At 41.4% G+C, this 18,291-nt stretch overlaps 3 protein-coding genes across 8 annotated transcripts in view; 2 read left to right on the top strand and 1 right to left on the bottom strand.

Annotated features, from left to right (window-relative positions):
- Positions 1-9,133, top strand: part of asap1b (ArfGAP with SH3 domain, ankyrin repeat and PH domain 1b) — a 102,708-nt gene extending 93,575 nt beyond the window's left edge. For 2 of the 5 annotated variants that reach the window (XM_036125293.1, XM_036125294.1), the window contains 6 exons: positions 1,407-1,571; positions 3,910-3,988; positions 4,083-4,147; positions 5,960-6,501; positions 7,517-7,639; positions 7,728-9,133. In XM_036125293.1, coding sequence (XP_035981186.1) covers positions 1,407-1,571; positions 3,910-3,988; positions 4,083-4,147; positions 5,960-6,501; positions 7,517-7,639; positions 7,728-7,802 — 1,049 coding nt within the window. In that variant the 3' untranslated portion in view covers positions 7,803-9,133. Of the gene's footprint in view, positions 1-584; positions 654-1,406; positions 1,572-3,909; positions 3,989-4,082; positions 4,148-5,959; positions 6,502-7,516; positions 7,640-7,727 lie in introns of all 5 variants that reach the window. The other 3 variants (XM_036125296.1, XM_036125297.1, XM_036125295.1) reach the window with 2 other exon arrangements.
- Positions 9,134-10,720: 1,587 nt separating this feature from the next.
- On the bottom strand, positions 10,721-12,829 carry si:dkey-37o8.1 (uncharacterized protein LOC407641 homolog). Its single transcript, XM_012850046.3, has 7 exons — positions 12,608-12,829; positions 12,346-12,525; positions 11,966-12,262; positions 11,746-11,896; positions 11,396-11,652; positions 11,087-11,321; positions 10,721-11,016 (listed from the first exon to the last, which is right to left on the bottom strand). The coding sequence occupies exons 1-7, from the start codon at positions 12,749-12,751 to the stop codon at positions 10,907-10,909; spliced, it is 1,374 nt and encodes a 457-aa protein (XP_012705500.2). The 5' UTR covers positions 12,752-12,829; the 3' UTR covers positions 10,721-10,906.
- Positions 12,830-16,137: 3,308 nt separating this feature from the next.
- fam49bb (family with sequence similarity 49 member Bb) overlaps positions 16,138-18,291 on the top strand; it is a 73,497-nt gene continuing 71,343 nt past the window's right edge. For both annotated transcript variants that reach the window (XM_021309271.2, XM_012850045.3), the window contains exon 1: positions 16,138-16,276. The gene's annotated coding sequence lies outside the window, so the exon portion shown is untranslated. The remainder of the gene's footprint in view (positions 16,277-18,291) is intronic.

Consider the following 18,291-nt stretch of genomic DNA (forward strand, 5'->3'; position numbering starts at 1 on the left):
GTTTTTGCAGTGAAGGAGGTTGAAAAAATTTATTAATCGGATTCGGTAAAATCGCAGATTTTATTTTCAAGCCATATCGCCCTACTGTGTTTATATTCTTTAAAAAAACTAGTTTAGATCCATAAAGGCCAGATTTGTCGAGTGCATGACGGTTTAACTCGGTATTACATATCGGTATTGCGGCTTTGGCAAAATGTGGAAAAGTTTGAGGAGTTGTGAAAACTTTCCTGGTCTATTAACAGCGCAAAAAAAGGTTTGGGTTTGTTCTTTCTCTCTGTGAAACTGATGTTAACGAATAGCTGCAGTTTGTTGTTGTAGGGTCATGTTAGGTAGGTAAAACGCGCTCTTTGAGACGGTAAGCGAAACATCCACACGTTCAGATTAACTCGTCAAGCTTTCTCCTCCTCTCGTTCTTTGCTTTGCTTGTCACTGATAAGGTTTCATCTTGTTATTTTTCCAGCGTGTGTGGGAGCAGCTCTTCGTTGAGAAAAAAAAAATGGCCGACTCGCTCGGAGATTCTCTCCCACACTCCTCATCTCCGCTCTGTTTTTTCTTTCTCTTTTTTTGTTTCTCTATTCTTTCAGCTCCACACTTGGCATTCCTTGGCTCTCATTCGCACTACGCCACTCTGGCTGGCACCCGACCATACATCAGTGAATATCTTGGTTTAAGTTCCTCCCTCTCCGTTTTTTTTTTCCCCTTCAGTTTGTTTCCGAGTCTTTACAGCTCGGACGTGCAGTTTGGTGGTTGAACCACGTAGACTCTCCAGTCCATCTTTATTAATATTATTATTATTATTATTATTTTAAACCCCGGCCACTGCTGAGCTGTAAACACTTAACCACAGCTGATTTCTCTCTGGCTGAGCTCTCCTTTGGCTGCTTCCATCCTACTTTTCTCACCAGTGGGTCCCAGTAGACACAGACAGGCTTTAATCAGGATTAAAACTCCCGACATCCATCCTTCCACCGGCGTCTTACACTGCAAAAACAGATCTAAAAATGAGTAAAATGTTCTTAAAGTTAGTGTATTTGTCCTTGATTTGAGCAGGTAAATAAGATTATTTGCCAATGGAATGAGTATTTTGACCCCTAATATAAGATAATTAGACATTCTGCACTTGAAATAAGATGATGGAGATGAGTTGTTCCTATTTTAAGGTAAAAAATCTTGTTCCATTGGCAAATAATCTTATTTACCTGCTCAAATCAAGGACAAATACACTTATTTTAAGAACATTTTACTTGTTTTAAGTTCTGTTTTTCCAGTGTATACCTGTATCCAGACGGTTTTAAGTGTTTTGTTCTCCATCCCTGCTCTTGGGGTTGTTTTTTTTTTTTTTTTTGTTGGTTTGTTTTGATTGGTTGACCTCATCGCCTCATGTGTGTTATGTATCGCTCCTCCAGCTCCTCCCCCATCCGGCCCTCCTCCCTCCACACTCACAGCAGGAGGCAGCTCCACCCTCAAGAAGAGACCTCCGCCCCCGCCTCCCGGACACAAACGCACCCTGTCCGACCCACCCAGCCCGCTCTCTCACAGTCCGCACAGTAAAGGGGGCGCAGTAACCGGGGGTGAGACCGCAAAGCACACCAGAAACGGGCCTCCTCTGTCCAGATTCATCAGACTCAGCTGGAAACACGACGAGATTCTGGAGTTTAGAACCAGCCAGTTAGAGACACAAACTCATTTTACCCTTACAGCCTCTGTAGATGGTAGCTGTTTGTTGGTGGAGGGTTTTTTTTTTTCTCCCGGGTTTAAAACAGCTTTTGTCCTTATTTGGCTCTTCCTGCGGGATCAGGGTGTCGACTCGGTCTGGAAATGTAGATGAGATGTTCCTCAAGTCTGGAGAACATCTCATAGAACAACAGCTGTGTGTTTCCACACCTTATGTCCTGTCACTCCATCCATCCATCCATCATCCATCCATCCATCCATCCATCCATCCTTATGTCTATCCGGTCTATCCATCCTTCCGTCTATCCGGTCTATCCATCCTTCTGTCTATCCAGTCTATCCATCCATCCTTCCGTCTATCCGGTCTATCCATCCTTCTGTCTATCCATCTATCCTTCTGTCTATCCATCCATCCATCCATCCTTCCGTCTATCCGGTCTATCCATCTATCCTTCTGTCTATCCATCTATCCTTCTGTCTATCCATCCATCCTTCTGTCTATCCATCTATCCTTCTGTCTATCCATCCATCTATCCTTCTGTCTATCCAGTCTGTCCATCCTTCTGTCTATCCATCCATCCTTCTGTCTATCCATCTATCCTTCTGTCTATCCATCCATCCATCCATCTGTCTATCCGGTCTATCCATCCTTCCGTCTATCCGGTCTATCCATCCTTCTGTCTATCCAGTCTGTCCATCCTTCCGTCTATCCAGTCTATCCATCCTTCTGTCTATCCATCCATCCATCTGTCTATCCGGTCTATCCATCCTTCTGTCTATCCAGTCTATCCATCCATCCTTCCGTCTGTCCGGTCTATCCATCCTTCTGTCTATCCAGTCTGTCCATCCTTCCGTCTATCCAGTCTATCAATCCATCCTTCCGTCTATCCAGTCTATCCATCCTTCTGTCTATCCATATATCCTTCTGTCTATCCATCCATCTGTCTATCCGGTCTATCCATTATTCTGTCTATCCGGTCTATCCATCCATCCTTCTGTCTATCCGGTCTATCCATCCTTCTGTTTATCCATCCATCCTTCTCTCTATCTGGTCTATCCATCCTTCTGTCTATCCAGTCTGTCCATCCTTCCGTCTATCCAGTCTATCCATCCTTCTGTCTATCCATCTATCCTTCTGTCTATCCATCCATCCATCCATCCATCTGTCTATCCGGTCTATCCATCCATCTGTCTATCCGGTCTATCCATCCTTCTCTCTATCCGGTCTATCCATCCATCCTTCCGTCTATCCAGTCTATCCATCCATCCTTCCGTCTATCCAGTCTATCCATCCATCCTTCTGTCTATCCGGTCTATCCATCCAGCTGCTAATCCAGCCATTCGTCCATCTATCCCTTGTGTCCATCTGTTTATCATGAACCCGTGTCAGTCTGTCCATCCATCCATCCATCCATCCATCCATCCATCCATCCATCCATCCATCCATCCATCCATCCATCCATCCATCCAGTTCCAAAAAGTTAGTCTGGAAAACGGTGTAATTGTGATGAAAGCTGTTGGTAACTTTGAGTTCAGTTTAGCGTGTATTTCTCAAAGGTCTCTTAAAAAATTCACCCCCCAAGTTTTCACGTTATGCCAAACCTCCAGATTTTGTTATAATCTCCTAAAAAGTGGTTCTGATCTAAAAGTTAATCAGACTCAAAAAGCTTTTTTTGGCTACTTCTTAAGTCATTTAAAGCATAATATCTGACCATTTCCAGGGAACTACGTCGCTTGTTGAGCCACTTTTGGCTTTTTAGCTAAATCATAATGTAGTTAACTGAAAATATATGCAAGTGAATATAATTGAAAAGCACATTTAACTTTAGCGTTACTATATATGAACATAGTAAGTTGATTGGAGGTATTTAATTGGCAGAAAACTGTTAAATGTATGTTCAAAACCATAATTAGTTCAATGTACCAACAGGACATTTTCAGACAGCTTTTTCTTTTTTAAATTGTTGAGCTTATTATTATCTATCCCTGACTATTTTTCGTCCATCCTGTCACAAACACACACGTCAGCAGCCAGAGTACGTAGCAGCAGCACTTCAGATAAAACCATGAGCTCATCATGGAGAGCTCAGCCAGAAGACGCCCTCCCCTCATTGTTTCCTTTAACCATCACAGCATGTTGATTTATTTCCACATTTATACCGAATTAATCAATTCCTCCACCCACGTGGTGCTCAGCTGTCCCTCTGTTGTTGTCCCCCGATGTTAATATTTCAGGAAGCGACTCCACTCCTCCTCCGATCAGTAAGATGTCCCCCGTGTCCAACAAGTTTGAAGGCATTCCTCAGCAGCAAAGGTAACCCTCCGCCTCAGATCTGCTGTTTTCTACATTAAGACAACGAGCTCCTTGTTTTTATGTGACTGAAATGTACAAATCCTCATTTCTTCAGCACTACTTCGAGCAACACAAAGTCTACACTTGGTCCAAGGGTTCTTCCCAAACTACCTCAGAAAGGTGCGGTCCTTCACTTCATCGATCCTTCCTAAACTTTAGTCCATTCCTTCCTTTTTGCTCGTTCGTCTCCTTGTTCTCTGCCTTCCTCCCTTCATCGTGTCACATGTTGATTCTTTCCTTTCATCCTTTGGACTCTTACCACTTTCACTCCTGTTGTTTCCTTTTTGTTTTTTCATCCTTCCTTCCTGACTCCCCCCCCCTTTCTATTTTTTTCATTCCTTTCCTCCTTGTACTTTTCTTTCCTTCCATCTTTGTGTCCCTCCTCCCTTAAGTCTCTTTCCTTCCTTTCTTGTTTCCTACATCTATTCTTTCCTTTGCCATACATTCTTCAGTCCCTCCTTTCTTTTGTCCTTTCTTGAGCTTTTCCTTCCTTTATATCCTTACATGGTTCTTTCTTTCTGTGCGTTCTTCCTTCCTCCCTCCTTTCCTAATTTCCTTATTGCCTCCCTAACTTCCTTCCTCCTCCCTCTATACTTTTCTTTCTTCCTTCCACCATCCCTTCCTTTTTTCCTTCCTCCCTCTGCTCTGGTTTGCTTGCTTTCTTCCTTCCTTCCTTCCTTCCTTCCTTCCTTTTTACCTTCCTCCCTCCCTGTCCCTCCCTCGTTCATCCCTTCTTTCCCTCATCCCTCCCCCCTATCCTCTCTCCTTTCCTTCCTGTCTCCCCTCCTTCCTTCCTCCCTACTTCCATACTTTCCTTCCTTCCTCCCTACCTTCCATACTTTCCTTCCTTCCTTTCTTTCTTGCCTTCCTTCCTTCCTTCCTTCCACATTTCCTTTCATTCTTTCTTCTTTCCTCCCTCCGTTCCTTTTTTCCCTTTCTCCATGCCTCCCCTCCTTCCTTCCTTCCTTCCTTCCTTCCTACCTTCCTTCCTTCCTTCCTTCCTACCTTCCTTCCTTCCTTCCTTCCTTCCACATTTCCTTTCATCCTTCCTCCATGCCTCCTCCCTCTTTCCATCCCTTTTTTCCCTCATCCCTCCCTCCTATCCTCTCTCCTTTCCTTCCTTCCTCCCTACCTTCCGTACTTTCCTTCCTTCCCTCCTTCCTTCCACATTTCCTTTCATTCTTTCTTCTTTCTTCCCTCCGTTCCTTTGTCCCTTCCTCCATGCCTCCACTTCTTCCTTCCTTCCTTCCTTCCTTCCTTCCTTCCTTCCTTCCTTCCTTCCTTCCTTCCTTCCTTCCACATTTCCTTTCATCCTTCCATCATGCCTCCTCCCTCTTTCCATCCCTCCTTTCCATCCTGCCTCCCCTCCTTCCTGCCTCCTAAATTCCTTCCTTCCTTCCTTCCTTCCACATTTCCTTTCATCCTTCCATCATGCCTCCTCCCTCTTTCCATCCCTCCTTTCCATCCTGCCTCCCCTCCTTCCTGCCTCCTAAATTCCTTCCTTCCTTCCTTCCTTCCTTCCTTCCTTCCACATTTCCTTTCATCCTTCCATCATGCCTCCTCCCTCTTTCCATCCCTCCTTTCCATCCTGCCTCCCCTCCTTCCTGCCTCCTAAATTCCTTCCTTCGTTCCTTCCACATTTCCTTTCATCCTTCCTCCATGCCTCCTCCCTCTTTCCATCCCTTCTTTCCTTCCTCCCTCCCTCCTTTCCTGTCCTTTCCTTCCTTCCTTCCTTCCCTCCTTCCCTCCTTTCCTCCCCCTCTTTCTTCCTTCAGACTTTTCCATATCTGCTGTATTCATGTTGATCTTTTCATTTTAAAATGAACGTGATGTTCAGACAAACCTCAGTAAATCGTCTGTTTTTTAAAAACATGTCAGGACTCTGAGATTCTCCTCCTGTTTTAACACATTTCTGTGTGTCTGTCCCTCCAGTGGCATTGAGAAAGATCGACACCATCCACCATCCGTCTGTGGACAAGCCCAGCCTTCCTCCCGAGGTCTTCCAGAGGTCTCCGCCGCCCGCCGACACCGTACACAAGGCGCCGCCGGCAGACCGGCCTCAGCTGGGCGACCTGCCCCCCAAACCGCAGGTGTCCGAACTCCCCCCCAAACCGGGAGAACTTCCCCCAAAGCCGCAGCTCTCCGACCTCCCTCCTAAACCTCAGCTGGGAGACCTGCCGCCCAAACCCCAGCTCAAAGACCTGCCCCCCAAGCCCCACCTGGCAGACATCCCGCCCAAACCGGGGACGTCCGAGCCCGCTCCCAGGCCCCCCCACGGGGATTCGACGCAGAGGCCGCAAACGCAGCCTCCGCCGCCGCCCCAGACGCCGTCTCAGCCGCAGCCTCAAGACTCGCCGTCACCGAACCAACAGGCAAACCTACCGACGCCGTCACCGCAAGCTGCCGAGGACACTAACGGGACGCCGCCAGGGACCGCGGAGACTCCTGTGCCCCTCCCTAGGAAGATCAACACCGTATGGACACTTTACTTTTTGGTTTACATTCACGAAAACGGATCTAAAAACAAGTTATATGTTCTTAAAATTAGTGTTTTTGTCCTAGATTTGAGCAGGTTAATAAGATTATCTGCCAATGGAATGAGTATTTTGACCGCTAAAATAACATAATTAGATACACTGCACTTGAAATAAGATGATAGAGATGAATTGTTCCTATTTTAAGTGCAAAAAATCTTATTCTATTGGCAGATCATCTTATTTACCTGCTCAAATCAAGGAAAAATACACTAATTTTAAGAACATTTTACTTTTTTTTAGTTCAGTTTTTGCAGTGCATTCACTAAAACGGGGGTTTAGTTACACTGCAAAAACTGAACTAAAAATAGGTCAAATTTTCTTGAAATTAGTGTATTTGTCCTTGATTTAAGCAGTTAAATAAGACTATTTGCCAATGGAATACGATTTTTCCACTTAAAATAACATAATTAGACATCCTGCACTTGAAATGAGAGGATGGAGATGAATTGTTCCTATTTTAAGGCTAAAGATACTCATTCCATTGGCTGATAATCTTATTTATTGGCTCAAATCAAGGACATTTTAAGAAAATTTTACAGAACTAAAAATAGGTACAAATTTTCTTGAAATTGGTGTATTTGTCCTTGATTTAAGCAGGTAAATAAGACTATTTGCCAATGGAATAAGATTTTTTCCACTTAAAATAGGAACAATTCATCTCCATCCTCTCATTTCGAGTGCAGGATGTCTAATTATGTTATTTTAAGGCTAAAGATACTCATTCCATTGGCAGATAATCTTATTTATTGGCTCAAATCAAGGACAAATAGACTAACTTTAAGAACATATTACTTGTTTTTAGATCCGTTTTTGCAGTGAGGTTTATTTGTTGAGATTTTAAAGTAAAACTTTTAGGACTTCCCTAAAAATAAAAAGTTTTTGTTCCAGTTAACTTTATATTAAGAACTCGTCTTGAAGAGGTTTTTTTTTGTTGTTTTTTGTGTGTGTCCAGGGCAAGAATAAAACCCGCCGGGTGAAGACGATCTACGACTGTCAGGCCGACAACGACGACGAGCTGACCTTCGTTGAAGGGGAGGTGATCATAGTTACAGGAGAGGAGGACCAGGAGTGGTGGGTGAGTTCTGGTCTGGACACGCGCCGCTCTGCTTTCATTTTGTTTTTCCTTTCAGTCTTTACGCCTCACTTTCCGTTTGTCCCTCCAGATCGGACACATTGAAGGAGATCCGAACAGAAAAGGCGTGTTCCCCATGTCTTTTGTGCACATCCTGAGTGACTGACAGCCAGACTTGCACTACATCTCTCCCTGAACTGGGATTCAATGTACATACCTTATCACACGCTAAAAATAAAAAATAAATAAATAACCCTGGCCACCTGGCAGGCGTCCTGAAGAAAACAGAAATAAAGCAACGAAGTAAACCACGGCGGCTCATCCGCACCTGGATGCCACGCCCACCCTGTACAAAGAATGTGTGTATTCCTCCTCTACCAGTATTATCTTAACCTCTATAGCATGGCCGAGACAGAGCCACTCTCAAAAACAAGCCCTAGCACTTACCTAGAAGTCTATGTTTATGCTGTCCCTGTGTATATATGTATGTAAATATATATATTTGTGTGTGAGTGTACATACATGTTTTATTGTACAAAACATGTACCACTGCTCTCCGCCTGCTCGACCAAGCGTCAGGTTGGCAGACAAGAATTTTATCTGTATTAATTTCACCGGCCCTCGAGTAATTATCGGCTTATATTTCTTGGGGGGGGGGGATAGATATGAAATTGAATGTGAAATGGGTCATGTCATTATCTGTCTTGCATCCCTGTTTACCACCATAGTTGACTAAAGCGGCAGGGGTGGTGGGGGGGTGGACGTATTCTCATTAAGTGTACTCCTTGTTCTTGCTTGCTTTCAGTGTGTTACACGTATTATGGTTGTTTTACCGTACAGAAACCTGCTGCTACTGTGTGGCGGTGCGGGGGGGGGGGATAAAAAAAAACAAAAAAACCTAAACATTCAAAAGCCTGTGGTTCACTGTAGGTCACTAATTTACTCCTCGTCACACTGTCCACCCCTACGTATGCTCTGTGTGTGAAACCCGACGCCATCTCAACTTCTCCTCCCCGCTTGGCGTTACGAAGACTGGAAACGAGTGGAAGTGCAGCGCTGAGACACGCTCACCTCAGGGTTTGAAGAGCCACTATTAAAACCTAGCAAGACTACACAGGAAGGATGAAAAAGAGAAGAAAAAAAAAAGGTATATCCTGTTTTAAGCCACTATCGACCACATGTATGGGAATCTCAACAGGACATCTTAGCAATAACTTGATTTGTTTTTCACAGGCTAGAAGCTCCAGAAACCTGTGTTCACATTTTAGTGTCTTGTAAAATCTCATGAGCTTGAATTTTGTTTTGTTTTTATGTTTGGAACGTGAAACATCATTCCTCGTTACTGGATTCAGTACATTTCCAGGTTGCCTGTGAACCAGAAATGTCTTCTAGATGAAGGATGGAGACTATGTATTTTCACCCAGTCCTCACTGACTTGCAGTTCTTCCCATGCTAAAGGAACAAACCCATTGTATCATTAAAAGTGCTGTACCCAAACCACGAGTCTGTTTTTATTTGTTGTGGTTTGGATCAACTCCGAGGGAAACTATGTAGCTTAGCTTCTAGTCACGGCCTTCAAGCTTAACAGGCAGCTGGAGATGTTAAAAGGCTGAATGAGTTTAGGCTGCGATCTAATATCCAGAGGTCAGACTCTGGATTTGGGCATGACCCAGTTTATTGGTTTTTAACATGAAAGTCAGGAAAACAAGTGGAAGTTCAGTGACCAGACTAGCCAACTTCCTCTATCCACTTTGATCCACTTGTCTGCAGAAATAAGTCTTAGAAAAATTGGAATTATGAAAATGCTACCCTTTAGTTCAGGCTAACATCTGCTCAAAGCCTTCCCCTTGTCTGTTCTTGATAAAATTTGATATTCAAATGCAAAAGGAGACCGCTAAAATAATATGTAGCTCCATTTGTGCAGATCAGCATTTTACAACTGGCCATAAAAGATTTAGTACATGCATGAACCTTCCAACATCAAGAGTTTCACTTTTGAGTTATTTTACCTTGTATGAAGTCAAATTACAAATCTCTTTGGGTTCAAGTTGGTTTATAAACTTGAGCTTAATACTCAAAAGGGCAGTTTTACCCCACAAGGCTTATGTAAACCCTTTGCATTGGAAAGAAATATGGTTTCACTTACAGCAGCCACTGAAAACCCTTGAACCTAGCATTTAATTTGGTACAAATGCCCCATTTCACATCTATACTTAGGTTAAATTTTAACACCATGTCTTTATTTTAAAATAAGTTTACATCCAGGCAGTAGCTATTTTAGCCATACTAGCTTTACCATTTAACTGAACTGCGATTATACAGTCAAACCTTAGTTTAAGACCCTTTAGTGTCCTCCACAGCTAATGTCAAAGCAGTCTGAAAAATTAAGCATGAAGGGTTTTTTTTTGTTTTTAAACATTCAGGAATTGGTTTTGTCAGATCAATTCAAACTTTTAGCATTAGCCTTGCTTAGAGATGGCTTTTAATATACTAGCCTAGCTTAGAGATGGCTTTTAATATACTAGCCTAGCTTAGAGATGGCTTTTAATATACTAGCCTAGCTAAAAGATGGCTTTTAATATACTAGCCTAGCTAAAAGATGGCTTTTAATATACTAGCCTAGCTAAAAGATGGCTTTTAATATACTAGCCTAGCTAAAAGATGGCTTTTAATATACTAGCCTAGCTAAAAGATGGCTTTTAATATACTAGCCTAGCTAAAAGATGGCTTTTAATATACTAGCCTAGCTAAAAAGATGGCTTTTAATATACTAGCCTAGCTAAAAAGATGGCTTTTAATATACTAGCCTAGCTAAAAGATGGCTTTTAATATACTAGCCTAGCTAAAAGATGGCTTTTAATATACTAGCCTAGCTAAAAGATGGCTTTTAATATACTAGCCTAGCTAAAACCAAAGGCATTCAGCTAAACTCCCTGAGGCTTATGTGGTTTCCAGTCTAGCCTTACCTGCACAATGAGGCAGTGTTCACCTTTACAACCCACACAATTTCAACATTTGTGAAATTAAGACTACTTTAATTGCAAAGATTTTCAATCTTTAATGCATATAAATCACACAACTCAGGTTTCTCAGTTTAAAGACAGAAAATAAATAATTCATCCCATTTTTTTAAACAGGGGCCCTATTAACACAGGAATATCATACACTTTAAAGAAATTATAAATACTTTTTGTTGCAACACAAACATGCATTTTTTCCAAATAATGCTCAAACATGGACTCTGCAGCGAACCAGTAAACCACAGCCAGCTTATTTAGAAGGCTGTGATCTCTGTGAAGCTTTTGACCCTTGGTCCTTCTCCACAGACTTTATCACTCCTACTGCAACCGTCTGCTTCAGGTCCCTCGCTGCAAAGCGACCTTTGGAGACAAAAGCGGGTTAGAAGAACATGGGGACGAAGGTTGTACTGTAAAGCAGCCTTTACTTTACCTAGAGGAGGGTACGTGAAGAAGCTCTCCACACACATGGGCTTTATGGGAACCAGTGTGACCGTGGCTGCGTCTCCGGACATCAGCAACGGCGGGTTGTCCTCCAGTTTCTTGCCCGTACGGCGGTCAAGCTTCTCCTTCAGCTCGGCGAAGCGGCAGGTGACGTGGGCCGTGTGACAGTCCAGTACGGGGGAGTACCCCGTTTTTATCTTCCCTGGATGGTTCAGGATGATCACCTGAAGGGGGATTAGAAACCGTTGTTCCTAGTAGGAGAACAGGAAGATGCTGAAGTAATTTTCAGGCCACAAACCTGAGCTTCAAAGCTGCGGACATCTGAAGGGGGGTCGTGTTGAGCGTTGCCGGCCACGTCCCCACGCCGCAGGTTCTTCACAGACACATTCTTGATGTTGAAGCCCACGTTGTGCCCTGGCAGAGCCGCATCCAGACCTTGGTGGTGCATCTCGATGGACTTCACCTCAGCAGTGAGCTTGGCCGGGGAGAACATCAGGGTCATGCCGGGTTTCAGGATTCCCGTTTCAATCTTTCCCACTGGGACAGTCCCAACACCTAAATAGAGATTCAAGTCGGTCCACATCTCATTTCAGTAAGCTTTAGCCTTCAAACCTGAGCCTCCTGTGGCGGTCCATGCGTTTCTCACACCTCCAATTTTGTAGACGTCCTGCAGGGGTAAACGCAGTGGCTTGTTAACTGTGCGCACAGGCGGCGTAATGGAGTCCAAAACCTCAAGGAGGGTCTTCCCACACGCAGCGCCATCCCTTTGTCGGACCTTCCAGCCTTGGTACCATGGCATCTGCACAGAGTCATTTTAAAACACGGTTCACCTCATCTTTTATTTAAACCCATAAAGTTTTATTTTTACCTTTTGTGTTGGGGTGATCATGTTCTCGCCCAGCCAGCCAGAGATTGGAACAAAGGGCACGGCGTTCGTGTCGTAGCCGATCTTCTTGAGGAAGACCCTCACGCCTCTGGCCACTTCCTCAAAGCGCTTCTGGCTGTACGGCGGCTCAGTCGCGTCCATCTTGTTCACACAGACAATGATCTGCTTGACGCCCAGGGTGTACGCCAGTAAGGCATGCTCTCTGGTCTGGCCACTCCTGGAAACGCCAGCCTCGTATTCTCCTTTTGCTGCAGAGACGACCAGCAGGGCGACGTCAGCCTGGAAGATAAAATGGTGACTTTAAGCACAGCTTTAAGACATTTCAACTCTTCATTTGTGCATTTTTTGTTGGTTTTTGGTACCTGGGATGTCCCAGTAATCATGTTTTTGATGAAGTCTCTGTGTCCTGGTGCGTCGATGATGGTCATGCTGTATTTCTGGGTGTTGAATTTCAGCAGGGAGATGTCGATGGTGATACCTCGCTCTCGCTCAGCCTTCAGCTTGTCCAACAGCCAGGCAAACTTGAAGGAGCTCTTCCCCATCTAAACAGCAACTCAAGCTTTAATCACCGTTGTAACATTCCTTCAAAAAAAAAAAAAAAAAAACACCAGTTTCATATCTTACCTGAGCTGCAGCCTTCTCGAACTTCTCCAGTTTCCTCTGGTCTACTCCGCCACACTTGTAGACGAGATGTCCAGTTGTGGTTGACTTCCCACTGTCGACATGGCCGATGATGACCAGGTTAACGTGGGCCTTCTCTCTCACCATGGCTGTGGAGGGTTTAGCAAAGCAATCTAGGTAACAATAGCTCCAACTTACACTGTTCAATATCTTCTGTAAACTGGGTCTCCACCAAATTCAGACCCTCTTTATAAGCCACACCGCCCATGAAGTGGAGACAGGTGTGCGGCTTAATCAGGCGTGATTGGTGTCCAGTGGTGCAGGAGGAGAAAACAGGAGCAGAAACCAGGAAAGAGCTGCAGAAATCCTTAGGAAAACTTTATTTTGTGACAAAATGGGCAAGATAAATATCAAGGATAGCTTGATTAGTGAGGAGAAATTCCTTTTGTTGCTGATTGTTTAAAAAAAAAATTATTTCAGGGTTAGACATTAATGTTAACATGAGATGCCAAGATCTACATTTATCATTCAGTAAAAGGGTAAAAACAACCTTGTCTCTCACATAATAAACACATTATGTATTTAGTTTGACCTAATAATGAAATTAATTGGATAAATATCGTATAAATATAATATTGTCTCTCTTTTTTTAATTGAGAATTACCAAAATGTTCATCATAATCCCATCATGTCACTTTTTGTCACATGGAATTTGAGCTGCTTTGTGATTAGTTTATTTTATTTTACAAAAACTTAATTTTATTTCCAGTCAGCTTAAAAAGTTAAAGAATCAACAAAGCATATGAACTTTTAAGCAACATAAAACTTTTTTAATAGTATTAAATAAACATTGGTCCTCAAAAACTCACTTTTCTCACTACACTGAAAATGTTTTTATTGTGAAACAACAGAAACCTTTCCTCTGGTTTGGATCAATGGAAAGGAGACATGGACAAACTCATAAAATATGTGACTTTTTATTTTTTTAAATAAAAAAATTGGTGAAATATGTAATTGATTTAACATTGAGACACATATACACAAATTACATTTGGAGAATATCAAGTGTTTTTGTTTAAAACTTCATCGTGGTTACCATGTAGGGATGGAGAAAAACAAAGTTAAAATATTAGGCAAAATAGACTCTTAATTGAAACATAGAATTAAATCTAACGGTGTCATTTGTGTGACTCTTCCTGAATGTTTGTTGTAGTTTAAAATTAGATTACTAAAGTGTTCAGTTAAAACAAATCAGTTGATAGTTCAATGAAAAGCTGAAACCTGAGCTTTTAAAAAATGTTTGATGGGAAGTGGTACATAAAATGCCTCATGTGATGATCTGAATGACGCGTTAACATTAAGCTATCCTAATGTTTTTTCAGGTGTTTAACTATAATAAGGTGTTGATTTCTTGCAACATTTTGGTTATTTATACATTATGTCATTACATTCTGACATTGCAGAGCATGTATCGAAGCCTGTTTAATGAAAAGCCTCATGGAGGGTCAAATAATTGAATGTAATGCTTTGTAAAACTCAAGATGTTGTGGGGAAAAAGCCAACTGAAAGAATATTTATATGCTGATATTCTCCAATTACTTTACCTTTACCAATTATTTTAAATACTCTGCCTCAAAGCAGCCAATCTCCAACAATCCTTTAATGTGGTACTGTGCAGTAATTAAATAGTTTTTAAATTTGGACTATGGCTACTTTTCTACTAATTATTGGTCTAGTACTTGTACCTGAGTACGACGCAACATTGTGCAGGGTTTTACTAAAACAAATGGAAGAGAAAATAAGTACAATCAACGCAATCCGCATGTGCATCTATAACAGGCTGCTTGTGAGAAAATGCTTACAGATCCTGTTTAAAATGGTGGCGTGTTATTATGTGTCTGTTATAATAATCCAAATTACTTCTGATGTAAGTAAATGCACAAATCTTATTTTTATAATTTAGTTAAATGTTTAAAAACAATAAAAGGGCCCAACGCCTCTACTTGAGTTTTTTTTTTAATGCTAAAGGGCCTTTTGGCAGAGTGAACAGTCCTTTAATATCTGGTTCTAGGGTGGTGTTATTTCAGCTGCTCTTAAGATATAGAAGTCCTGATCAAAGCAGATTTAATTATAGCTCGTTCTGTAATAATCCTATGGAGGGAACAAACGAAGAGCGTCTCCTTGGACCTGTATGGCAGCCCACTATAACATATAACCAAAACCCATTTCTGCTGCTGATTTGTCTTTTTAAACTATTTTCACAAGCAACGTTTTATTCTTACTGGTCACGATAGAAATGAAAAATATTAAAAATAAAATCCATACCCTTTTTAAAGTTAAAAAAAAATAACCTTATGTAACTATTGAATAATTCTAATATATGTTGGCTTTTCCTGGTGTAATTTCCCTTCAGGATTAACAAAGCATTTTTGAAATTGAAAAAAGTTTTTTTTTTTTTTTTTTTTTTATCCACAACCATTCTGGCTTGCAGACATTATGTCCCTTTTTCTAATTTAATGTTTTGGGTTTCACCTCCAGATGGGAAATCACAAATATCTCATCACATTTCCTCGCAATGAGTTGTCCACTGTCGTCTAAGTGGGAATAATGCACTTGTAGATGTCTGGATCAACACCTATAAGAGCCTAGTGGTAGAGAGGACCAAACGTAACACTGTCTAACCCAAAACAATTTATTTAATTGATTTTTGCTTTGAGGGAATCTGTTTCTGCTTTTTTGGCACATAAATGTTTTAAATCATGATACAAACTTTAACATCAGACAAAGATTACCTGAGTACATAAAGTCCTTTTTAAACCAACTTGTGTGCATATGAAAGTATGACTGCTCCTCTCGTAAAAATACGGTCTTGTCAGGATGTCTGGAACCCTCATTTTCATCGTGTAGAGGTAAAATTTGAATGCTGAAATTTGAATGTTAAAATCTGAATTCAAATCATATTGAATCATGTCTCCATTAAAGGATTAGATTCCCACTTACTTTTTGTTTTTCACTAATGGTTTCTTTTGAGAAAACAATCTCATCTGGATGTTTATTTAGAACCTTCATTTTCATCGTGTAGAGCTGAAATTTCAAAGCTAAAATTTGAAAGCTGAAATTTGAATGCTAAAATTTGAATTCAAATCTTAACGAATCATGCCTCCATTAAATGATAAGACTCCCACTTACTTTTTGTTTTTCACTACTGGTTTCTCTTGAGAAAACAATCTCATCGGGATGTTTACTTAGAACCTTGATTTTCATCATGTAGAGCTGAAATTTGAATGCTAAAATTTGAATGCTAAAATCTTAATGAATCATTCCTCCATTAAATTATTTGATTCAGATTCCCACTTATTTTTGTTTTTCATTACTGGTTTCTTGTGAGAAAATACGGTCTCATGAGGATGTTTGGAACCCTCATTTTTATCTTGTAGAACTAAAATTTGAACGTCTGTTTTAAAGAGCCTTTTTCTAAGCATTATATGCTAAGTTGACTTGCCATACCCCAAAGGGGCGGAACTGCCCGGGCTGCCCTCCCTACCCGCGGTGACGCCGAAGAAGAAACCCGGAAACAGCAGCAGGCAGCAAATCGCTCTCCTTCTCCTTTGAGCCGCTGCTCCCAGCGTGGTATCCAGACGTCGACTCCGGTGTTTCTCGGCGAGCATCCAGGTAAATAAAAGAAACAACACCAAAAACGGACAGAAACTTACCGCTTTCCGCTTCTCTTTCCGGCTCTTGAACTATCCGCCTCAGCCTCCCACCAGTTGCCACAGAGCAAAGCTCGCTTTCCTGTTTTTACATTCCGTTCCCCTCCGCCGCCGAATGAATGAGTCCGAAACGTGTGCGGCTTTCTTTCTTTTCTTCTTCTTTGCAACCTAAACGCGCCGCTGTTCGCTGGATTTGACGTTGAATTAAAACGTCGAAAAGTGTTGGTGATAAGTCGCCGCATCCTGTGTGCACGTACCGTTAACTTCCTCTTTTCGGAGCAGCGGTTTCTCTCAGATGCGTCGCCGTTTCTTTTATGTTTCTTTTCCTGCGCTTGGAGGGAGGCTTTGAACGCCACACGCTTGACCCGTAGCGTGTGATCGGAGCCCCGGCCGTGGGCTGCTTGTTTGGCCCTTACGCTGCGGTGTTTACTCAGGTTTACGCCGAGGCGTGCGGCTCGGAGCGACAGGGCAGCAAATGATGCGTCCTGAGAGGAAACGCACACACTGACAGCTGGGCCGGCTGCCTGGCTTTAACCACTGCTTCAGATTAAACAGAGGCATACTATACTAGTGCGTAAAGTTATTTTTCATTATTGTTTTTTTTATGTTAAAGTCATTAAACTAAATAACTGGAACGCTGTGATCCGGCTTGCTGTTTCTTGTTGCTGAATTGCCTAATTGCATTTCCTCATCGCAAGTTTTTCCCCCCTTCATTGTTGAAGCTAGAGAGAAAAAATAGGGCAATAAAAGTCCTGCTTTAGATTAAGGCAAGCCTTAAATGCATTTTTGTTTTGTATGCATATGTCCTAACAAGTTCAAATAAGTGAAATATGCCTGTGTTTGTTGTGAGGTGCCTATAAAGAATGAGGTTTTAGTGGGTTTTACTTGGTTTTATGAGGGGAAAGTGTAAGTTTAATTATTATTTTAACCTGTCAAACACTGATTAGGGCCCTTTAAAGAAAAACTGACTGATTTCAGACCAACTGATTGTGTCATCTTTACTGCAAACTCATGAATAACAAAATTTTTGATGGGTGGGATTTTTCTTCTTTTTTTTTTTTTTTTTTTTTTTTTTTTGGGTGGGGAGTTATAAGAATACAGTTGTAAAATTACAAGAATAAAGTAATATTTTAGTAAGAACTCTTACAAAAAGTTTTCAGCCTGCCGGGGCAATAAAAGTCCTGCTTTAAATTAAGGCAAGCCTTAAATGCATTTTTGTTTTGTATGCATATGTCCTAACAAGTTCAAATAAGTGAAATATGGCCGTGTTTGTTGTGAGGCGTCGATAAAGAATGAGGTTTTAGTGTTTTTATTTGGTTTTATGGGAGCTTAAGTGTAATTAAACTTACACTTTTATGGAAAGTGTAAGTTTAATTGTTATTTTAACCTGCCAAACACTGATTAGGGCCCATTAAAGAAAAACTGACTGATTTCAGACCAACTGATTGTTACATCTTTATTGCAAACTCATGAATAACAAAATTTTGATGGGTGGGATGTTTTTTTTTTTTTTGGGTGGGGAGTTATAAGAATAAAGTTGTAAAATTACAAGAATAAAGTAATATTTTAGTAAGAACTCTTACAAAAGGTTTCAGCCTGCCGGGGCAATAAAAGTCCTGCTTTAAATTAAGGCAAGCCTTAAATGGATATTTGTTTTGTATGCATATGTCCTAACAAGTTCAAATAAGTGAAATATGCCCGTGTTTGTTGCGAGCTGCCTATAAAGAATGAGGTTTTAGTGGGTTTTACTTGGTTTTATGAGGGGGAAAGTGTAAGTTTTTAATTATTATTTTAACCTGTCAAACACTGATTAGGGCCCATTAAAGAAAAACTGACTGATTTCAGACCAACTGATTGTTGCATCTTTACTGCAAACTCATGAATAACAAAATTTTTGATGGGTGGGATTTTTCTTCTTTTTTTTGGGTGGGGAATTATGAGTATAAAGTTGTAAAATTACAAGAATAAAGTAATATT

The sequence above is a fragment of the Fundulus heteroclitus genome, chromosome 21 (assembly GCF_011125445.2).
Source record: "Fundulus heteroclitus isolate FHET01 chromosome 21, MU-UCD_Fhet_4.1, whole genome shotgun sequence".
Taxonomy (NCBI): domain Eukaryota; kingdom Metazoa; phylum Chordata; class Actinopteri; order Cyprinodontiformes; family Fundulidae; genus Fundulus; species Fundulus heteroclitus.